Raw genomic sequence first — 22,533 nt, forward strand, 5'->3', positions numbered from 1 at the left:
CCCTGAAAGGAAGTTGGAGACTGGGGTCGACCTCTTCTCCCAGGTAACAGCAATAGAATGAGAGGTGATGTCCTGAAGTTGTATCAGGGCAGGTTCAGGTTGAATATTAGCAAACATTTCTTCTTCAAAACAGTGGTAATTCACTGACACAGGCTGCACAGGGAGTTGTGGAATCACCATCCCTGGAGGTGCCCAAAAACTGTGGAGATGTGGTACTGAGGGATGCTGGCATGGTGGGGTTGGGTTAGGGTTGGACGTAGTGATCTTATCTTCTTTCTTCTTTGGAACATCTGCCCTTCTGACTGCTCATCGAGGTGGAGGAAAAATAAAAAATAATGATGTGATTTGTTATGTGGTTGATATGAGTGTTTAAATATTGCTGATCCCTGTTGCTTTTGAGGTGTTATTGCCCATTGACCTGCATTTGAAACCAGTGGCAAAGGCAGCGCGTGCTGTGTTGTACCTGGGGCAGCTACTGCTTTCTCATCTGTAATATTTAACTAGTGGGGAGTGGCTGATGTGCTTTAATCTTACAGCAAAAAGTTCAGTCCCAGGGAATGCCATCTCTTGGTTTGAGGCTTGTTGGATGCTTGGAATGCTGCTTGTTAAGCTGGAGGTGGGAAGCACAACCCCTAAGCAAAGCAGACGGAGAATTGGAGTATTTCCACTTTCTCTAAAATAAGGATTGTAATTAGGGGGAACAATTTTGATAACAAACTGGTTCGAACAGCCTGGCTTAATCTAAATGAAACCAAAATGCTTTGAGCAAGTTTTGTTTCCCTTCTCCTAAATCAGACTTGAATAAATAAATTAAATAATGAGACGCCAAAAGCTCGCAATGGTGCTGCAGAGCTCTTGGCAAGCAAGAGAGCATCTGTTTCTTCAGGTGGGATAGAGGGGAAAACGTTTGGGTCTCCATCCTCATCCTGCATTGATTTTGAGTCAGTGTGCAGTGACAGCTCTCCTTTGTCCCTGAGCTCAGAATGACAGTCGGGAGAGCTGGGCAGCCTGGTCTAGTGTTAGATATGGAGGTTGTCAGCCCTGCCTGCAGCAGGGGGGTTGGAGCTTGGTGATCCTTGAGGACCCTCTCAAGCCAAGCCATTCTATGATTACTTGCTGCTTTCCTGGGAATCGCCTTTGCTTTTTGATCTCTTCTGTGTGCTGTGATGCAGGAGGGCTGTAAGGTGCCCTGTCATGGGAACTGTACCTGGGGGAGCTCTTGCAGTCCTGGTTCTTGGACAGGCTCAAATGTGGGACTTGTAAATTTGAAAATTGCAGAGAAAACATTGTAAATCCTCTTATTTTATCTTTTTTCTGGGCAATTAGAAACTATTGCAAGTGAGTATTGCAGAGGGTTGCTAAGTTTGTAGAGTCCCCTGTGAAAACACCTCCATCATGTCAGCAGTGGTTGCAATCAAATCTGAAAATGCATCTGCCTGCCTTTAAATTAGAAGACAGCAGCCATGTGACTTCCTGTTTATTCTTTGCTTAAGTAATCTTCTCATTGAATCATTAAGGTTAGAAAAGACCTCTAAGGTGATCAAGCCCAACCCATCCCACCACGCTCACTGACCGCGTGTCTCCATGCCCCATCTCCATTCCTGAAGACCTTCAGGGATGGTGACTCCACCACACACTGGGCAGCCCATTCCAGAGCCTCACCACTCTTCTGGAGGAGAATTCCATCCTAATACCCAACCTCAACCTTCCCTGGTGTAAGTAGTGGAAGACCAAAATGGTTGCAGGAGATATGTGCCTCTGCTGACCTGTATCTTTGTATTACATGTCAAGGAGAGATTTATTACTATGATTGCTTCACTCCTTATCCCTTTTTCTATAAATGAGCTCTGGCAGATTAATTTGAAGCGCATCAGACAAGAGGAAATGACTGACCTTGTGATGCATTGGTGCCATTCACCTTTAATTATTGGAACTGCTGGGGTTGAGCACTCGATGTCAGCGAGTTCCACCTTCTACTCCAGAGGATTCTGTACAAGTGCTTCTCTTTCGCCATTCAGGAAGGAATAATTGAACTCTCATGGCTTATTTTTTTGGTAATTTGAAAGCAGGAGGGAGCTCTTTCTTAGAGAGTGTAAGGGTGCTTGTAGTATTACTCTCTCACATTATGTACTGGGGCATCTTGGTGATGAATAGAGGTAATGAAATGGCAATCATTGAATGGCCTGAATTGAAAGGGATCACAGTGATCATCTAGTTTCAACCCCCCAGCTGTGTGTAGGGTTGCCATCCACTGGAAGCTGGGGCAAGGCAAAAGCATTCCTGTTTTTCTTGACGATAAGAGGAACGGAGTCAACAGAGCAACGTTTGGTGCAGAATATCTCATTAGTGTGAATGTACTTTTCCTATGGATGTTACCAAAATGAGGAAAGAATTCGTGATAAATAATGATGTAAGATTTTATTTTTTTTAATCTTTCCTTGAGAAGTGGCCTTTAAACCATGCTCAGTTTGGTTGTGAAGTGAGAGGTTATTTCCAAACTTTGCATAGGCAGTGTTGAGCCATTGCCTTTGTTTTTGCTGCTACAAATCTGCTGGGAGCAGATGGAATTTCATTTTTTCCCACTCCCGTCCAAGAATAACTCCTTTTTGAGGCATTTCAGAGGCAGTGGGAAAGGTGCATATGGCAGGTTTGGGGATGGAAATGATGAGTTTTGCAGCTACACCTGCCCTGGGGGTGTTCAGTATTGCTGGATGGCTGCAAGTTCTGCAGACCTGCCACCAAAATGCCTGGAGGATGCCCTCAGTTGCCTTATTTTCTAGATTGACTCCAGTGTTCATTATGTAGCTTATCTATTGGGTCAGTTGGACTCTTCTTCAAAACCATTTTATTTTTAAGGAAAGATTTCACTTTAGGGCCAGGCTGGATGTGGCTCTGGGCAGCCTGGGCTGCTGGTTGGTGACCCTGAACATAGCAGGGGGTTGAAACCAGGTGATCACTGCGGTCCTTTGCAACCCGGGCCATTCTGTGATTCTGTGATCTGTAGATGAAGGCGTTGGCTTACTATAAGGAAAGAAGGAAAATAAACTTGTGTGCACACCCTCCCTCAGTGCTGAGCAGTCTGTGGGCTGGTGGCTGTGACCCTCCATGCACTGCTGAGCTGTTCGTAGACAAACTGCTCACGGCGCGAAGGAATGCGAACAGATCCTGGGTTGCAAAGATATTTTGGCATGTCTGTTGCTAAGGCTGCATTGACATGAGCCATAAATTCTGCATTATGTGCAAATCGCTGCCTCGTTTCTAAATTTTCAGCATTAACTCAAAAAGGAAAGCTGTTTCATGGAATCATAGAATGAATCACAGAATGGCCTGGGTTGAAATGAACCACAATGATGATGTACTTTCAACCCCCTGCTGTGTACAGGGTCACCAACCAGCAGCCCAGGCTGCCCAGAGCCACATCCAGCCTGGCCTTGAATGCCTGCAGGGATGGGGCATCCACAGCCTCCTTGGGCAACCTGTTCCAGTGCCTCACCACCCTCTGGGTGAAAAACTTCCTCCTGATATCCAAGCTAAACCTCTGCTGTCTCAGTTTAAAACCATTCCCCCTTGTCCTATCACCATCCACCCTCGTAAACAGAACACAAAAGAACACAACAGTTTCTTGGTCTTTGCATGGCTAACATGCATGTCAAGCTGCTTCCTTTTTTATTTTATTTTTAATTAGGTATTTAGTGGTGATTAGCTTCTTTGTTTTCTTCTTTTTTTTTTTTCTTTTAAGATTTTCTTGCAATTTCCTGCATTCCAGTAAAAGAAGCAGGGGCTTGGCTTTAATACCTGTCTTGTATGACTAGGAAAGCTCTCACAGCGATCCAAATTTAGTGATCCTAATTTGGAGTACGTTGGCACAGCTGCCCAGGGAGGTGATGGGGTCACCATCCTTGGAGGTGTCCCAGAACCATGGAGATGTGGCACTGAGGGATGTGGTCAGTGAGCGTGATGGGGATGGGTTGGGGTTGGGCTTGGTGATCTTAGAGCTCTTTTCCAACCTCAGTATTCTTTGATTTAACACGTAGCAATATGAGGGATGCCACTGTCAAGGCATTGATGCTTGCTGGGCACAGGGAAGATGAGGAACATGTTCTGATGTTTGTAAATCAGTCTGTGTCTTCTCATGGAGTGGAGATCGGTTGAGTTATTGGGTACTGTTCACATCTCATTTATTTTCCTGAGCTCTTTAATAAAAAGTGATGGTTTGAGCAGTGTGGGCTTTCTTCATTCTCATGAGATGTCAGTGGAAAAATTGAGGCTCGCTGGTGGACTGAGCTGAGTGTGGCTCAATCACTGTTACCAGCAGTAGAAGTTTTTGATTTAAGGCATTGAGGTGAATTCATCAAATCTACATCAAATCTGGCCTTTTTCCTCCATTCATTAAGCCAGAATCGTAGAACTATAGGGGTTGGAAGGGACCTCTGGAGGTCCCCAGTCCCACTCCCTTCCTGAAGCAGCTCAGGAAACATCCAGATGGGTTTGGATATGTCCAAAGAAGAGTCCCTCACCTCTGTAGGCAGCTGTGCCAGGGCTGTACCACTCCCAAAGGAGAAAAGCTGTTCCCTGTGTTCAGATGAAACTTCCTGAGTTCCAATCTGTGCCTGGTGCCCCTATAGCTGCTGCTCTGTATTTGAGTATAGACTCTAAATGGGCTTCCATCTACTGGATGTGAAAAGCATCATATCAAAAATCCTGTTCCTCTCCAGTGGCAAGTAAACGAAGGATTCGCAGAACATTCATAGAGTTCATCTTTCAGAGGATTTTCAGGAGTTTTTTAACGTTGCCTAATAAAAATCCACATGCAGGAGCATTTGCACATCTGGATTTCTTCACAGTTGTACTTCACAGACCTTATAAGCAGCAAGATTCTTTTCACAGTTGAACACACAGGTTGGTGTTAATACGCAGACGTGCTAGAGTTGCATTTGATAAGAAATTACTTCTTTGCGTGCTTTTTCCCTACCTTGTTTTTGTGTGTGTGTGTGTGTGTGTGTGTGTGTGTGTGTGTGTGTGTATCATGTTGACAAGATCATAGAATCACAGAATGGCCTGGGTTGCACAGGAGCACAGTGCTCATCCAGTTCCAACCCCCTGCTGTGTGCAGGGTCACCAACCAGCAGACCAGGCTGCCCAGAGCCACATCCAGCCTGGCCTTGAATGCCTGCAGGGATGGGGCATCCACAGCCTCCTTGGGCAACCTGTTCCAGTGCCCCACCACCTCTGAGTGAAAAACTTCCTCCTAATATCCAACCTAAACCTCCCCCATCTCACTTTAAAACCATTCCCCCTTGTCCTGTCACCATCCACCCTTGTAAACAGCCGTTCCCCCTCCTGTTTATACGCTCTCTTTAGGTACTGGAAGGCTGCAGTGAGGTCTCCATCTCTTCTCCATCATCTCCAAGATGATTCTTTTATTCTATTATTTTATTTTATTGTTCATTCTGCCTTGTATTCTTTAAGTTAATGCACATGAAGTTTTGAGGCCAACTATATCCTCATCCAATACAGATGTACACACTTTAGCTGACTCCTTTTGCCTCTCAAGTTTAAGTTTAAGGCATAGTGCTGATTTGGGCTCCCATGGATGTTGTGCTCTTCCTGCTAAACGTGGCATCCTGGAGATCACTCAGCTTATTGATGGTATAAATAGGCTTTCAGATGTACCATTAATCTGTTCCGTTTATAAACAGAGTTTTCTTCCTAGTTTGTTTTTGGATGCTTAGTTGTCAAAAGCTGCGTTTGTGCATCACTGATGTGAAGAATTGAAACCTGTGTGGCTTCCTGCATGTTATCAGTGTAAAAGCTCTTGTGAATATTCAGTAAGAGCAGCAGCAAATCAATGTAAACAAATCCAGGCTGCCCCAACCACGTGTTTCAGCCTGGATTCCTCTTTCCCTATCGATCTCCTGCACTTTGCATGACCTTTTCCACATCACTGCAGCCAAAAGACTGCTTTAAATGTGTTAGGGATTGGCATTGTGTAGGTTCACAAAACCTTCTCTGGACCTTAGGATGTCTGTGTTTTATTTCTTTTGTGATAAACACTTGCATATCTGCATCAAAATCCTTTTTTCAGCTCAGAACCGAATGGATGTTAACCTTTACACCAAACTGTTTGCTAACTTGCATGAATTTTAGTGTTTTATTTTTCTTTTAGGAGCATTTCCCAGCAGGTAACACTGCTTGGAAGTTTTTGTATGTCAGGATGAAATAAAAGAATTATTGCAAACCCACATTAGGAAAGTGGGTCGGGTTGTGATATTTATTTATAGAATGTCTCAATATTTTCATTTTCCTTTTTTTGCCACAAATGACTGATCTTTGGCTTTAGCTTTCTGTAAGTGCTGCTGCTGGTTGCTGTGCTGTGCGTCTGGCCTAGAAATCAGCGGTGCTGGATGTAGGCAAGCTTGCAGCTGGACTGAAGGGACCTGAATGGTGAGGGTCTTCTGCTCCACGAGGGTGAGCTTAAACTCCTTTCATTTCAGGAAGCTGAAGTCAGCAGCTCAGCCTGATTTCATTCACAGTACAGCACGTGTGCCACCAACAGACTCTTTTTCCTGAGCTTAAGAGTAGGAATGGTGCCTTGAGAGCTCGTTGAAGTCAAGGATTCTTCAGCTAGGAGAGAATACTGATGTGCCTATTGCTCATCTGGAATGGGATTGGTGGCCCTGCTGGACCTTGATGGTCCTTGAGGTCCTTTCCAACCCAAGCCATTCTATGATTCTATAATCATTTGTGTTTCCTTAAGCCTTTGAGCCAGCAAGATCTGGACTGGTTTCTGTAGGTATCTTTACTCGGTTTGAGATTCTGTGTACACCAAACGTGTGTGTAGACTTGTTTCTGTTAAAATTACACAGATTGTAATTCACCCTTAGACAAGTTAGAGCTCCTGGATAAATGAACTCATTGCTAAAAGCAGAAATTCTTGACTTAGATTTTTGCCTACAATTAGCTTCATCTTTATTTTCTGATCAGAATTTTAGTAGTACACTGCTGTATTTTTTCCTGTACTTTCCACCAGAGCGGGATGATGAATTTAGATAAAACACTCGGGTTGGATATGAGGAAACATTTCATCTCCAAAAGGAAGGTCAGGCATTGTCACAGCTGCCCTGGGAGGTGGTGGGGTCACCGTCCCTGGAGGTTTTCCAGAGCAGTGGGATGTGGCACTGAGACGCGTGATTATGGGCACAGTGGGATGGGTTGGGCTTGGGGATCTTAGAGCTCTTTTCCAATCTGAATGGATTTTATGATTCTTCCCTCACCCCCTTAGCTTACATTGGATACCTTGTATATTACATGAAGCCAGGATCTTGGATAATGCAGTGCATTTGTTTGATCATTCGGTGGCAGGCCTTGAAGAGACCTGTCTGGCTCAGGAGCTCTTTCATCATCAACTTTGGATGATTCTCTTTGAATGTTATCCTCTCTGCCTACTTTCCTTTTACAGGGAGCTCACTTGGGGGGTGATGCTGAAGCAATTAGTGTGGGGTGAGACTGTTTGTCAGAGCTCTTGGCCAAAGGCTGTAAGGATTCTTATTCTTAAGGATACTTATCTTCCTTTTCTTCTGCCAAGTTAGATGCTGTGTGATGCACCAGCTCTGTTTGTTACTGCTACAATCCAGCAGCCTCCAGGCCCACCGGCGAATGATGGGAGTTGAGTCGTTTTAGGCAGGGTGAATGCTTGCAGCTAAATTATCTTCATTTCAAAGAAGTAGGCCAAGAGCCAATAAATGGGTTTGTGAACAGATGGGGAAAGCATGGAGCAACTGTTAGAGCAGCTTCATAGACAACTGCAGGAGCTGACACCGCCTGCACGGCTCTCGGTTCAGGTACAGGAGCTGGTTGAAGGTTGGCTTCAAAAAGAGGAATCCAAGTGGCCTTTCAACATGGAAATATTTCCACATATAATACAGACACTGGAGAGAGTGTTTTGAAAACAAGCACTGAATCAAGATTGGGATCACAGAATTGCTGAATGGTTGGTGTTGAGCTGTGGAGGCAGAGATGGGTGTCTGGATAATGGCGATAACAAAGCAAAGCCACGGAAATCTGCACCTCCAAGATAGTGCTTATTTTAAAAAGAGGATTCTGTGGGGTAACAATGATGTTATTGTATGGGGTTTTTTTTCCCTCAGTCAATCTGAATGGGGAGAACCTACTTGATAAGATTCGTATTTACGCTGCAGCTTGGATATGTATTCAAGTCAACAGAGACCCGAGCTCGTGCACTGAACAGAGCCATGTGCTGTCTGAGATGGGGCTAGAAATAAAGGTAGGAGGATAGGAAATACAGGTAGATAAGAATCTAAACATGTGATGACCTCAATTTGACTTTTGTTGCTGGACTCATTTAGGAGCTAGAACGTCAGCTACAGCAGGTTCCTGATGCCACTGTTATTGCAGTGTCTGTAACCCGTGCCTGTGCAACACTGGTGAAGTGGTGATGTCTTTTGGGATCTGGCATGGATTTTCAGTGCTTGAATTGGCATTGGGGGAGGGAGGTCAATTTTGTTGTTTCTGTTGTCGTGAATGATGACCTGGGTAATTTGATGTGTTCTTATGCAATTTCTTGATGGATATAATTTCCTTAGCCTGCAAATAGGAGTTGTAAGTAAGAGTGGAAGCAAACGTCTTCCATAAAGAGGAGTTGAATCATAGAATGGCTTGGGTTGAAAAGGACCACAGTGCTCATCCAGTTCCAACCCCCTGCTATGTGTAGGGTCACCAACCAGCAGCCCAGGCTGCCCAGAGCCACATCCAGCCTGGCCTTGAATGCCTGCAAGGATGGGGCATCCACAGCCTCCTAGGGCAACCTGTTCCAGTGCCTCATCACCCTCTGTGTGAAAAACTTCCTCCTAATATCCAACCTAAACCTCCCCTGTCTCAGTTTAAAACCATGTTTAAAATGCATTAAAGTGAGTTTTCAGACGAAATACCATTGAAATCCCTTCCCCTCCCTGGCAGGAGAGCTGGTTGGACACAGGAAACTTGAAGGGATTAATGAGACGACTGGGAAGAACTGCAGGCTTGGGTTGGTTTATTTGGGCTGAGGAGGGGATGTGGTTTGAGATCAGCCCTGATGCTGAAAGCAGGCTGGGGGTAGTAGCAGCAGGCAGCCTCAAATGGGACAACTGCGAGGGGCATTTATTTTTGGTGACAGCAGGAGAGCAGAAGTCAGGAATGGGAGCCTGGTGCCAATCATAGAGGGGCAGTGTTGGAAAATAACTTGGTTTCTAGCTTGGTGATTTCACGATTTATAAACCTGTAGGAGCTTTTGTGCTTTCTGATCTCTCCTAGGCTGCAGGCATTGATTCAGGCTTGTTTGGAGCTTGGCATGCTTGTTGGATTGAAGCAGATATTTCGTTAACAAAGGGATTTAGCATCAGTGGCTGTGTGGATTCCTTTCACCTGCTGTAATTTTTCTGACTCTCCTCTCAGACCTTGCTGGGCTTTTCAGGCTCTGCCCTTATCTCTGATCAGCAACCAGGAAATCACCTCTTGTATCTTAGAAATGTCCCACAAAAGGGCAGAGCTAACCTCTCCTTTGAAGAAACTGTGTTGCCTGTCTTAAATTAACTGTGTCAGTCACTGTGGTTGTTTTTGAAGCAAGACAGCTCTTTACCCTCAGTTTAGCAGAACCATGGAGGCAGGATGAAGCCAGGTGCCATTAAGTGCAGAAGGTGCTCGTTCCTCTTTGACCTCCTTGGGGTAGACAGGCAGAGAAGCATGGAGAGTTCAAATGGCTGTTGAGGAGTGTCGTCTTGTGGGGTTGGGACCTTCAGATCCACCTCACAGGGATGGAGGACACAGTCTGGGCTTTCTGAGGTTCACACGCTGGAGTGGTGGAAGTCACAGGTAGAGCTGTCTTGAACCCATTGCAGAAATGGTAACAACATGGAGGACTGACTGTGAAAGCTTTGGAAGAACAAACTCTTGCATGACTTCGGTGAGGAGAGATCAGCAGAACTTTTGTGAAAACACAGAGTTGTTTGTGCTCTTTGGTTGCGTACCAAATAGGTTAAATCCTTATCAGACTTGATTTGGCAGTGATGCCGTCTGTGCGAGACCTGGTGTGGAAGAATGATTTCGTTTGAGCTGTACGTATGGTTTGGGGATCTAAGGTGTTAGAAATTCATGAAATACATGCATGGATGTTGTTTCTCTCTTTATTTCATAGACTCATAGAATGGCCTGTGTTGAAAAGGACCACAATGCTCATCCAGTTCCAACCCCTTGCTGTGTGCAGGGTCACCAACCAGCAGACCAGGCTGCCCAGAGCCACATCCAGCCTGGCCTTGAATGCCTGCAGGGATGGGGCATCCACAGCCTCCTTGGGCAACCTGTTCCAGTGCTTCACCACCCTCTGTGTGAAAAACCTCCTCCTAATATCCAACCTAAACCTCCCCTGTTTCAGTTTAAAACCAATTCATCCTGCATGTGGCTGGTTGCTTTCCATGCCCATACACTGGGACATGTAGGAAACCATAGGATATATCAGTGTGTGGTTTTTGTGTTTGCTTGGTGTTCTTTTAGAAAACGAGCAAAGCTAAGTTGTTAATCAATTCAGGGTAGAATGCCATTGTTCTGTAATAGGCTGTAGCAGCCCTCTCTTTATTGGGTGCAACTTCAAATTAACCCAAAACAATGGCTTCTAATTGTGGTGTTGTTGGGGAAGAGAGGGGAGGGACGAGGAAGAACTCACTGTGTGCATCAGCCTCTAGTTTTAGCAACTTCAAAATTAGCATGAGCAATTGGTTTTGGGGGTTTTTCCTGTTTTTAGCAGAAGGAATCTCTGGTGGGAATGCTGGAGTTCTGTCATACTGTAAGCAATGGAAACCAATGAGATCTGCTGAGAATCTCAGGCAAAATTAAATATATTCAACACCTCACTGCCAGCATGTAGTGGATCTTTAATGTTGCAGTGTATTGGAAAGAATACAGAATTTGGGTGGTATTGTGTGGAGCCAGGAGTTGGACTCATTGATCCTTATGGGTCCCTTTCAGCTTCATTCTATGATTCTGTTAACAACCTCAAACAATGATTTACTCTGAAGCTACGAGCTCCTCGATGCTGTTTAGATTTATTAGATAGTAATTAGAAAACAGCTTTGAGTCTTCACCTCACTGTGCAATTCATGGCTCTGCAGGGACTTTGTCAGTGTACAGTAATTTGTATTTAACAAATACACACAGCATTGCTGACACTATTAAGAGCCTGGGTGAAAATCAGTGAGGAATCGACATCAGCTGTGAGGAGCAGCGTTAGCAGTGGTAACAGCCCTTCAGTAGTGTCTGCATGCATGTTAGCATTGATATCTATTTTAAAATCTTGGGTTTTTAACCAGAAACATGCAGGAGTTTTTCCACTGTGGTGGTGGTGGTTTTGAAGTCAAAGTCGTCGCTCTGGAGGAGTTCAGTGCTCTATCTGTGCTTTGCTAAAAGCGTTATCTTTGCACTGCGTGTGTTTTTCCACCGTGCTCACCCATCATAGAGAGCACCTGAAGGACTTTGCTGCTTTCTTTCATAAGGTGCAGCACCTTCAGGCCAGGTAGTGCTTGTGGAGGGTACCATCATGGGCTGTCCAATTAGCCAAGGAAAATGGGAGTTGGTGCCTCTCCAAACTGTATGCGGTTCAGTTTGCATTTGAGTGATGAAATTATAAATATGTATAATAAATTCGAGGACATGAGGACACTGGTGGAAAATACATCATAGAATCATAGAATGGCCTGGGTTGCAAAGGAGTACAATGCTCATCTGGTTCCAACCCCCTGCTATGTGCAGGGTCACCAACCAGCAGCCCAGGCTGCCCAGAGCCACGTCCAGCCTGGCCTTGAATGCCTGCAGGGATGGGGCATCCACAGCCTCCTTGGGCAACCTGTTCCAATGCCTCACCACCTCTGAGTGAAAAACTTCCTCCTAATATCCAACCTAAACCTCTCCTGTCTCAGTTTACAACCATTTCCCCTTGCCCTGTACTATCCACCCCCATAAACAGCCATTACCTCTGCTGTTTATAAGCTCCCTTCAAGTAGTGGAAAGCCACAATGAGCTCTCCCCAGAGCCTTCTCTTCTCCAAGCTAAAACCTTGGAGCTAAAAGATGCTTCTCAAATCCATGCTGGAGGCATTGGAAACTGATGTGTCCTAATTGTAGTATCAGCTGTGGGGATGTGGCACTGAGGGATGTGGTCAGTGGGCATGGTGGGGTGGGTTGGGGTTGACCTTGGGGTCTTAGAGATCTTTTCCATCCCTTAGGATCCTATGGCTAGAGTTAGGGTAGTATGATTAGGTCTTAATGATCTTTAAGGTCTTTTCCAACCGGAGCAATTCTATGATATTCTCAGGATTTCACATCTGTAGCACATAGTAGGGTAAAAGACCTCAGACCCTGATGGTGTTGGCAACAGGTTGCACGGGTGTAGGACTTTTTTTGGTGTACATCCTGAGGGCAGCCCTGTGGGCATAACCCTGCGAGTACCGTGGAAATGTCCCATACTGAGCAGCTTTGCTCCTGGAGTGCTTTTCCTCCCCATTACTCATCCATTCTCTTTCCAAGCCGTATCTGGAAATCGATAGATAGGAAACCCAACCAGTACCTGGGCCATGCCCTGGTTATCAGTGCTCACAAGTACGGAGCATGGCAGCATCATGTGATGTGAAGGGGAACTGAGTTTGTTTGCTTTTTTAACTAGAGCTGGAGATTAATACAGCTTCTTCTATTGAATATAAAGATAAAATTCCAGCTTGTATTGCTTAGTTTTTGTTTCTATCTGTCTTGGAGCATATCTCTTCCAGTGTTTGTACAGCGTCCTACCCACCCCAGCACTGAGAGCATTGCTCCTATTTTTTCTCCTTTTGGAGGTTTGAACTTTGATTTTATTATTATTATTATTTAATATCCTTTAGTTATCTGTAGTGGCAGCAGCTTCTAAAGCTTAGCAAGGAATCTGAGTAACTTACAGGTAGGTATTCAACAGCGTATCAAGGAAGTAGAATTGCTTATTTTATTTTAATCTATTTCTTTTTTTTTTAAACTAAATCCTATGGTTCGTTTTTGATTTGCCGTTGTATGATTGTAAATTATATGGATGCTGAGACTCTCTGGGATCAGACACGGCTGTTATTTAAGAGCTGTTTTCTTGTAGCGTTGCTCTCGATGGCATTTCAGTGGTGAATGATTTAATAATTGTTGCCAGAGAAAGTTGTTGAAGGAGTTTGCTGAGCAGAGGCTCTCTGAGAGCTTGGCAGGGTGCATAAGGTTGTTTTTCAGCATGCAAGACTTGCTCAGGTTTCCAGCGTCTGTTTGCTCTTGGCTCCATGCAAAGTGCTGTCAGCACTGACGTGGTCTCATTCCTACCCTTCCACGGTTATTACGTATTACAAAAGGACTTGATGCTGTTTTCTACAGTTAGAAACTTCCATCTGTTTTTGCAAATTCCCTGCTAATAGATAGGTAACTTGAATTCTCAAAGAACTGAAGCTTTAAAATGTGGTGCGAATATCATAGAAAGGCCTGGGTTGAAAAGAACCACAATGCTCATCCAGTTCCAACCCCCTGCTGTGTGCAGGTCACCAACCAGCAGACCAGGCTGCCCAGAGCCACATCCAGCCTGGCCTTGAATGCCTGCAGGGATGGGGCATCCAGGGATGGAGCCTCCTTGGGCAACCTGTTCCAGTGCCTCACCACCCTCTGGGTGGAAAAACTTCCTAATATCTAACCTAATGAACCTTGCGTAAGCCTAAAACAGATAAGATGCTGAACAACCATTTTGACTTGGTCAAGATATTAGATGATAACATTAATGGATCACCAGAAAGACCAAGCAAATGATTCCAAGTTACCATTTCTGGGATCTCACAGTATTGGTTCCTTCCTTCATTTTTCTTTCAAATTTGATTTTTCAGAGTGTTTTTGTCTGACTGAAGCTGTTCTAAGTAGGACAAATGGATTTTGCTAAGAGGCTTTGTGCTGGTGATGGGGTGCCTAACCTCCCTGGGCAGGAATCCAGTGCCAATGCTCTGCCAACGCATGTTGGTGGGATGTCCTCAGGTGCTGCTTCCGTTTCCTTTCATCTTTCTCAGGGGATTTGTTTTCAAATGGGTTTTGCTTCACTTGAGCGTTTTGTGAAACTGATCTGGAATTGATAATTAATTTCTCTGAGCTGGCAGCGTGGCTCTTGGTTTTATCATCAACCCATGGGTCTCTGTGCTGAGGCCAAAGATGAAGGATCTCAGTGGCTGGTTTCGGGGAACCCAAGTGATAGAAGGGATCTGTTGTCCCAAACTCCAACTGGATGCCTCTGTTACCTTTTAGATATTGTGGTTGTCCTCTCAGTCGTCTGTGATCTTTGAAGAAAATGTTGAAGTCATGGAGGAAATAAGTCATAGCCAAAGCCTGTGTGTTGCTACCTTCAGGGAAGGCTCGGGTTGGATATTAGGAAACATTTCCTCTCCAAAATAGCAGTTGGGCACTGGCACAGGCTGTGCAAGGAGTGATGGAGTCACCTTCACTACAGGAGTCCAAGAGCAGTGAAGATGTGGCACGGAGGGTCATGGTTTAGTGGTCATGGTGGGGATGTGCTGGGGTTGGCCTTGGGAATCTGAAAGGTCTTTTTCAAGCTTAAGGATTCTGTGATTGATTTTGTGCCACTGTACGTGTGTTTGGCTGTTATATTTCCAGTACGAGTGATGAGGATGTGAAAGCAACCTCTGCATGTCTTTGGTCACTCTTTCCACTCTCTGTGTTAGGCTTTTCTGGTAGAAAAACCAGCACTCTGAACTCATTCTCCAAGGACAGTCATCAGAAAGCACGTAGACTTGAACAGGAAAATCCCAATTGATTCACATTGCATCGTTTTTAAGGGCTCTTCAAAAGGTGAAAACCTAGCGACAGATCTTCTAAATTCAGGATATCCTTTGTGAAAGTTGTAACTTTGAAGACTAAGGCTTGTGTTCATTATTTTTTGTTTACAGACTCATTGAACCTTCAGGGTACGTAACGGATGGGCCTGGAAACTACAAATACAAAACAAAATGCACCTGGCTAATTGAAGGAAGGTGAGTAGAATCAACAGCTCTGCTTGCAAACAGTGTTGCTTTTGTTTTTAGATCTCACAATCCTTTTTTTAATTATTTTGGTTTGTTTTTTTTTTTGCTATTCCTAAAACTACGTAGGGTAGCACTTAGTTATTCTTGGAAAATGAGTTTGTTTTGTTGTTGTTGTTGTTATTTGTGCAAATTGCTGTCTGAATTTATGGCTTCATGGTGTAAAATCTGCTTTGCTTTGAAACCACGTGGAAAATCAGAATTAATGCACCTGTCTGAGTAAATAAAGGTTTACTACTTATTCAACCATTATTGCAGTGGGCCATGGCAGGATTCAGTCCATATAACTTTAGGCAGTATGAAAAGAAAAACCAACACAATTGAAGCTCATGGAGAGACAGTTTATGTAATGCTGCACTTGAGATTATTATTTTTTTTTTCACATGAACTTCAGAAGACCTTCTTTGCGAAGATTTGAACTGGGAAAAATCCCTTAGACCTCTCTCTTCATTTCTCTGTTGCTGCATATTTGATCTTTATATTGCTTGCAGTGGTCCCTTGCAGAGGTTTTAGCAACATCCCATGTAGCGTGTACTCTCTGACTGTCTTCTGATGGATGGGGCAGCAGATAAAGGGTGTTTTCCATAGTAGCATGACTGTAAAATTCATCTTTATAGTCCATATAGCTTTGATTGGTCAGTTTTGATGCTCTACATTAACAGTTATATCTTAGATCACGTTCCATACTGTTCTGTGACACTGTAAGCAGAGTGGTATGTGGATAGGATCACGTCTTGTGAGAGCACAAACTACTTCATTTACGTTTAACACCTTCTATACTCAGGTCTCTCAGCATCTTGGATGTTTAGAACTTAATAAAAGACCAGGGGTGTGTTTTTCTTTTAGTCTTTTCTTTGGGATGTCTGGTGGGTGGGGATGGAATGGTATTCACTTCATCCACTTCAGGCATTTATTTTGGATGACTGATTTACCTTTGAATGTGTTGGGAGCTTATGTTTGTAAGGGCCAAACTGTTGCAGAGATCCATCCAGATCCAGAGCACTGCAACTGGGGGCCTACCACCAACTGTTAACTGGGAGGAGCCCAGTGCTTTGAAGTGGTTGAGCTCCCAGTGAGATGCCCTGAGTGGCAACACCTCTTCATTTTTGCAGATAGTAAAACTGCAACTGCATTTGCTTTGGAATTACAAGTTAAAAAAAATGTTTTTAAAGGATGTTATTACAGACAAAACAGCCTCTGCAATTCCAGTACAGTCAGCATAACCCTCAGAGCTTCTTATTTATTTGTTTTTTCCTTTAGAGGATAATTTGTCTCGTGTTCTTATCGGAATGGAAATGCTTCTCACAGGTCCTTGATAAGGTCACCATAACCAGTTCCTTCAGCCTCTGCTGATCCCCAGAGGCTTCTTGGAGAGCTACCACTTTGTGAGGCTTGAAGTGAGACAGTACTTTTGTGGTCAGGCATTCAGAGAGATGTCCTTTTCCTGCTTCTGGTTGTTTGTACCCTGCTGTCAGAAGATGGTGGTGAACAGAAAGACCACGCTGATTGAAACAGCTGAAACAGGCACCCCTGTGAAAATAGCCCAAGCTCTCTGCCAAATATGACATTCCCAGAGAGGTCTGGACTTGGAAAACAGCTTCTGCAGAGCTGTTAAATTCTGCTAAGTGCCTTCACCTCGGTGCTAGCACACTGGTATGTAGAGGCCTTTTGAGGTTAGCAAGTAAAGGCACAAGCTAAATAAGCAAAGACACCAGTTACATTCAGATGGAAAGGAAGCCACATGTTCCTTACTTTTTCACACCACTCCTGACTCTTGGCTGCTGTGTGTGCTGTGTCCTCGTGCCGGGGGTGTGAAAGGCAAAGCAGATGTGGTGCAGCCCAGACATCCCATCTGAGGCTGAGCCCGAAGCCCCACGCCTTGCAATTCTGCAAACGAGCGCTCTCTGTTAATGAGTTGCTAGCTCTACTGTAGGTATTCTTTCTTTCTGCTCTGAAGCTTTTATTGATGAAGGACTCCACGCTTCTCCACAGCTGTCATGCCATTAAAATAGAAGCAAACCCCCTACAATTTCTTAGAGTGCTTTGTTTTGAAAGGACGAGCACTCTCTGTACTTTTCCTTCAGCGAGACGTTATCCTTGAGTTACGCCTGCCTCTCTTTTTCCAAAGGCATGGAGAAGATCAGCTTGCCTATCAAAAAGCATTCTCTTGCAGAACAACTCCCTAAAGAATTCCTCTTCTGTTAGAAAGAAGGGCTCGATGGCAGGCTGACATTGTATTAATTTCTTTGATTAGGATGAACAGTGATTTCATCTGTACCCAAGGGCAGTGTACTGTTGAGAGATCCTAATCACTTTCATCTATCCTTTTCTGGCCATGGGTGGGAAGAGGCAGCGTGGCTATGGATTCAGAGCCTTTCATCTCAGGTCCAAGCACAAAGCTGGTGGGGTTTTCACCCTCCCTGAGCTGAGTGTTAATGAGATTTCTGCTGTGGCTCTGGAGGGATTCTCTTTAGATGTATCTTTACGTGTGAGCAGTGAAATTAATGGTATCTAAACGTTCATTGCACGGTTATGGCTTTGTGGGCATCTTTTGTGCATCGAATGGAAGGAACATTGGTGAGTAAACCAAACATTTTTCTTGCTGATGCATCTCAGGTCACACCTCTGCGTTCAATTGTTGAATGGTTTGAGTTGGAAGAAATCCTTAAAGGCCATCTGGTCCCATTCCCAGAGCTCCAACAGGTGCCCAGAGCCCCATCAGCCTGACCTTGGGTGTCAGCAGGGGTGGAGCACCTCCACCACCTCTCTGGGCAACCTATGCCAGTGCTTCACTACCCTTATGTTTCTGATTTCCAGTTCAGAAGGACTTCTTTCAAGACGGCCTTTCAAGATCCTGCAGAAGTGATAGGGTGATAAGTTAATAGCAGAAAGCTTTCTGCCAGCTTCCAGGCAACTAAATAGTCCGTCATAATTGTGTCAATCTGCAGAAAATCCCTTGAAGTAGGAAAAAAAGGATTGTTTAATGGTGGCTGTGATTCTTTACATGTATTGTATGTGCAGATTTTCTTTGCTTACCCCTGCAGAGCCCTATCATTAGAGGTAAAGAGCAGTGGGCTGGTTGTGCGTGCTCTTCAATTTCTGCCCTCTGTGGTGGGGGAAGATTTAAGGACACAGTTGTTTTTCTGACTGTAAAGAATCTGTTCCCTTAATAACAGTGGAGCGTGCGTGCCAAAAATGAAAGCCATGACATGTTTGATGCATCTGCATTTGCACTAAAACTGTTTCAGTCTTGTTTAGAGGCATGCTTCACATTGCAGGAGCTTGCTGGAAGGACTTTGCTGTGTGTGTGGAGTGGCTAATTCCAAATCTTTTAATTCTTCTTTATTGTTTTTTTTTACAGGCCAAACACAATCCTGAGGCTTCGATTCAATCACTTTGCCACAGAGTGCAGTTGGGACCACTTATATGTGTATGATGGAGATTCAATTTATGCTCCTTTACTGGCAGCTTTTAGGTAAGTTCACTTGTTAAGAGTCTTAACTGTAAGCAGTGCTATTTCTTTAACTTGGAGCCTGAATCAGATGTGGCTTTTAGCAGCATAAATATGTTCCAGTAACCTAAATATATAATACTGCCAGTACAGCACATACAGTGTTCTTTTGTGCAGTCATCGGCAGCATCAACAATTATGGAGTTGTTTTTGCTTTTACAATGAACAGATCATGTTACTACACTGTAGCATGAAAGTATTAGTTTTTCCCTTCCAAATCCTGATTATTTTAGGCACAGTCATTGTCATCTGGTTGTGCTGGGGGTGATTTGGTGTGCTGGCTCCTTCAGAAGCATCAAACTGCCCCATTTATTGAGCATGACTGTGACTTAAGTTCAGCTTGTGGCATGTTCACGCTGACACAAGGCAGAAGCCAGTTAATCAGTGCTGCAGCCATGTGGTTCTTACAGAACAGCATCTTGGTGTTCAGAAACAGCGGTGGTAAGTCAGCCTATAAACCTCCAAACTCTAACCTGAGGTTAAAGCAGAGCATGCAAACAAAGCGTTAGGGCCATCTCTCCCCATTTGAAGAGAAGAAGAAGCCACCTCTCTGCTAAAAAGAACCTGGAATCCCTCTCCTGGTATCGTGTGCTGAATTGATATGCGTGAAGAGGAAGAAATGTCATCTTGACTCAGAGTCATTTTGCTCTAATCGAGGTAATTTTTAATACGCCGTTGAAAAGGTGAAATGATCATGATTTGTGCCTGCAGTTCCTGGTGTGTTTTCCAAAAATTAATAGGCTTTCTAAATTGAGGTTAGAAGTAGTTCATAGCATGAACAATTACAGTTCAGACTTGAAAATCATCTGTAAATCACTGGGAAATCTGTGCCCGAGGACAGGCAAGCGTGAGCTTAATACAATAACATTTTTGAGGTAGGAAAAAAAACTCCTTTTTTTTTTTTTTTTCTAATTGCTTCTTTAGATGACATTTGAGTTTCATCTTCATTAGTACTGTGCTGTGTTGTTCACTAAACCAAGTTCAGGAAACAGCAGATGCTTCTAATTTTGATCAAGTGCGAAAAAGGCATCTGTTGAAAAATACTTTTCTCCAGTACAAAAATAAATGCTCTACGATTTCTCAAGCAGTGTTCACATTTTATTTATTTTCTTGGCTCTTATTAAGTTTTAACATTAACCAAAGCCATCTTTTGCTCTTCACTATTTTTGCACCGTGCCGGAGGACTTGCAAGATTGAGCTTTGTACCTCTGGGCACTGTCAGCTTTCTGAGTTTGTTGATAAACACTGTAAATTCCTCCCAGAACTCTCCAAGGCTCAGCTGTTTTTTTTTTTTTTTCTTTTAAACCTCACTTCCTTCTCTGCTCTCTTTAACTTTCTCAGCCTTCTGGTGTTCACATGCATTTGTTTAAAATATGATGTTTATCCTGGAAATCCTCAGCACTGGGGCTATGGAACAACTGAAATCAGTTTTATGCATGTTAGCCGCAAGAAAGAAATTTCACAGAGTCCTAGAATCATAGAATGGCCTGGGTTGCAAAGGACCACAATGCTCGTCCAGTTCCAACCCAGGGTCACCAACCAGCAGACCAGGCTGCCCAGAGCCACATCCAGCCTGGCCTTGAATGCCTGCAGGGATGGGGCATCCACAGCCTCCTTGGGCAACCTGTTCCAGTGCCTCACCACCCTCTGGGTGAAAAACTTCCTCCTAATATCCAACCTAAACCTCCCCTGTTTCAGTTTAAAACCATTCCCCCTTGTCCTGTCACCATCCTCACTCATAAACAGCCGTTCCCCCTCCTGTTCATAAGCTCCCTTCAAGCATGGAAGGCCATAGTGAGGTCTCCCCAGAGCCTTCTCTTCTCCAAGCTCAACAAGCCCAGTTCCCTCAACCTTTCCTCACAGCAGAGCTGCTCCAGCCCTCTGATCATCTTATTGCCCTCCTCTGGACCTACTCCAAGAGCTCCAAATTCCTCTGCCACAAACATGTATGTAGAATATCTGCCATCAACTCTTTACTGAACTCCTTGTAGCCTGAGTGTGTGGGGTGGTCCCATCCTGTACCATGCTAAGCTTTGCTTCCATGAAGCGTTGTCAAAAATGCATTTGCTGGTTTATAGTGGCAATCATAGGCAACGTAATGCTGTTTAAATATTTTGCTTCAGATACACAATAAAGGAGCAGGGAGCTGATTAAAATCCAGTGTTCTCATCAGCACTGAATGGTGAAATCTGAATAGCATACACTCTGTCATCTGTGAACTTCGTTGCTGTTATTTTTCACTCCATGTTAAACGTTTACTGGAGCTGCTCTTGAGCATTTACCTTTGTTTTGGGCTGGTCAGCATGCTGTGTTCTTCCTGCTCACAACGACCTCTTTCTGCAAGACCTTTGGCCGCCCCGAAGCACCTCGCTGTGGTGTTGGGCACAGATGGATGGTCACAGCGACAGCACTGACAGATGGCACTGGCTGCCCCACGGACATTGCTGCCTGTGAGCTGCCCTGCCATCCTCACATGGGAGCAGTCCCCTTTCTCTGGCTGCTGCCCGTCAGATGTGGCACTGCCAAACCCAGCTTGAGTCAGAACATGGGATGGTTGCGTTGGAAGGGACATTCAAGGCCCTAACCCAAAGCCAGGACAAGTTGGATGGGGCCCTGGACAACCTGATTTAGTGTCTGATTTAGTGCTTTGCAACCCCATGTGCAGCAAGGGGTTGGAACTGATGATCTTTGAGGTCCCTTCAACCCCAGCCATTCTGTGATTCTGCCTTCCTCATCTGTTTGGCCCCTGGCCATCAGATTGGTCACTGGCTGGACGTGCTCCAGTCTGTTTTGTGCTGGGGACCTCAAGTTGGAACCAGTACAGTCTCATGAGACCTCTTGGTTCCACTTCCCTCAGCACATTAGTTAGAAACTTCCTGTTCTTCGCTTCTCCTCCTTCACTGTGCACGCATGTTGCGTCTCCTCTGACCCCACTCCTGTGTTAAGGTTTGTTTTCCTTCCACTCCCCCAAGCCTCTCTTTCAGTGCCATTAATCATAACTCGTATTGCTGCCACAGGCACGTGTAAATGCTCGTGCTTTCTTCTGCTTTGTCCTCAGCACCCTTCCTGAACCGCTCTGCAAACCCTGCTCACACCCTGCACTCAGTTGTGTTGTGTTGCTTGCAAGCATTAATTGACCTGCTGCACAATGTCCCTCACTGGCGGTTACCCTGTATGCTGCCTGTGAGGCAGCTGATGCTTTGAATAAGTGTGATTTGCTCAATCAGAATGTCTCTGGAGTGGAAAAGGCCACTGTGGTCCCCAACTCAGCCTCACTGTGCCCACTGTCCACATCCCTCAGTGCCACCGATGCTGTGTGCCCCTTGCAGGCGCTGCAGCAGCAGTGCTTATTGCTGTCCTTAATGAAACAGGGAAGATGCTTTCAAGAAATAGGCTTGCTTTGGTTGTTGCCAGCTCTCAGTAATCAGTTGGATTGGTTTTTGGTAATTGGTGTTGTACCAGCTTTGCTGAAGAGCCCACTTCTGGGAGTCATCTCCTCGCACAAGCACGTTAGCTTTTCCTTTAAGAACAGAAACTTGAGATCTGTTTCCTTATCCTCCTCCCCCGTTTTCTGTTGGCATTGATTTATTTTTAATCTGCTGTAACTTCTATTTTGGGTTTGTTTATTTTACGCTTGTTTTTTTGCTGTTGGGAGCATGGCTAACGCACGGGGAGTGCTTTAATAAGGTGCAGTTTTGCACACATGTACCCAGATAAACTAAAAAGAATGATTTTGCACTCTGTGTCAGGAGACTGAGAAGCCAACATGCCATCAAGTTTTGGTGTCGCCTTCATCCTTCTGCTTCCCTGTGATGTGAATCCTGCATTCCCCCCTCTCTGTACACAGCTCCCATCTTCCTCCTTGCTAAGGCTTTTCATCTCTGCCTTCCTGGCAGGTTCTGTC

General features: G+C 44.6%; 1 protein-coding gene across 1 annotated transcript in view; it reads left to right on the forward strand.

Annotated features, from left to right (window-relative positions):
* ATRN (attractin) overlaps positions 1 to 22,533 on the forward strand; it is a 145,704-nt gene that overhangs the window by 18,147 nt on the left and 105,024 nt on the right. The window contains 2 exon segments of the mRNA XM_042871122.1: positions 14,987 to 15,070; positions 18,480 to 18,593. Of these exon segments, the coding sequence (XP_042727056.1) occupies positions 14,987 to 15,070; positions 18,480 to 18,593 (198 nt within the window).

The sequence above is a fragment of the Lagopus leucura genome, unplaced genomic scaffold (genome assembly GCF_019238085.1).
Source record: "Lagopus leucura isolate 7727_CA_CO unplaced genomic scaffold, USGS_WTPT01 Super-Scaffold_100004, whole genome shotgun sequence".
In the NCBI taxonomy this organism is placed as follows: domain Eukaryota; kingdom Metazoa; phylum Chordata; class Aves; order Galliformes; family Phasianidae; genus Lagopus; species Lagopus leucura.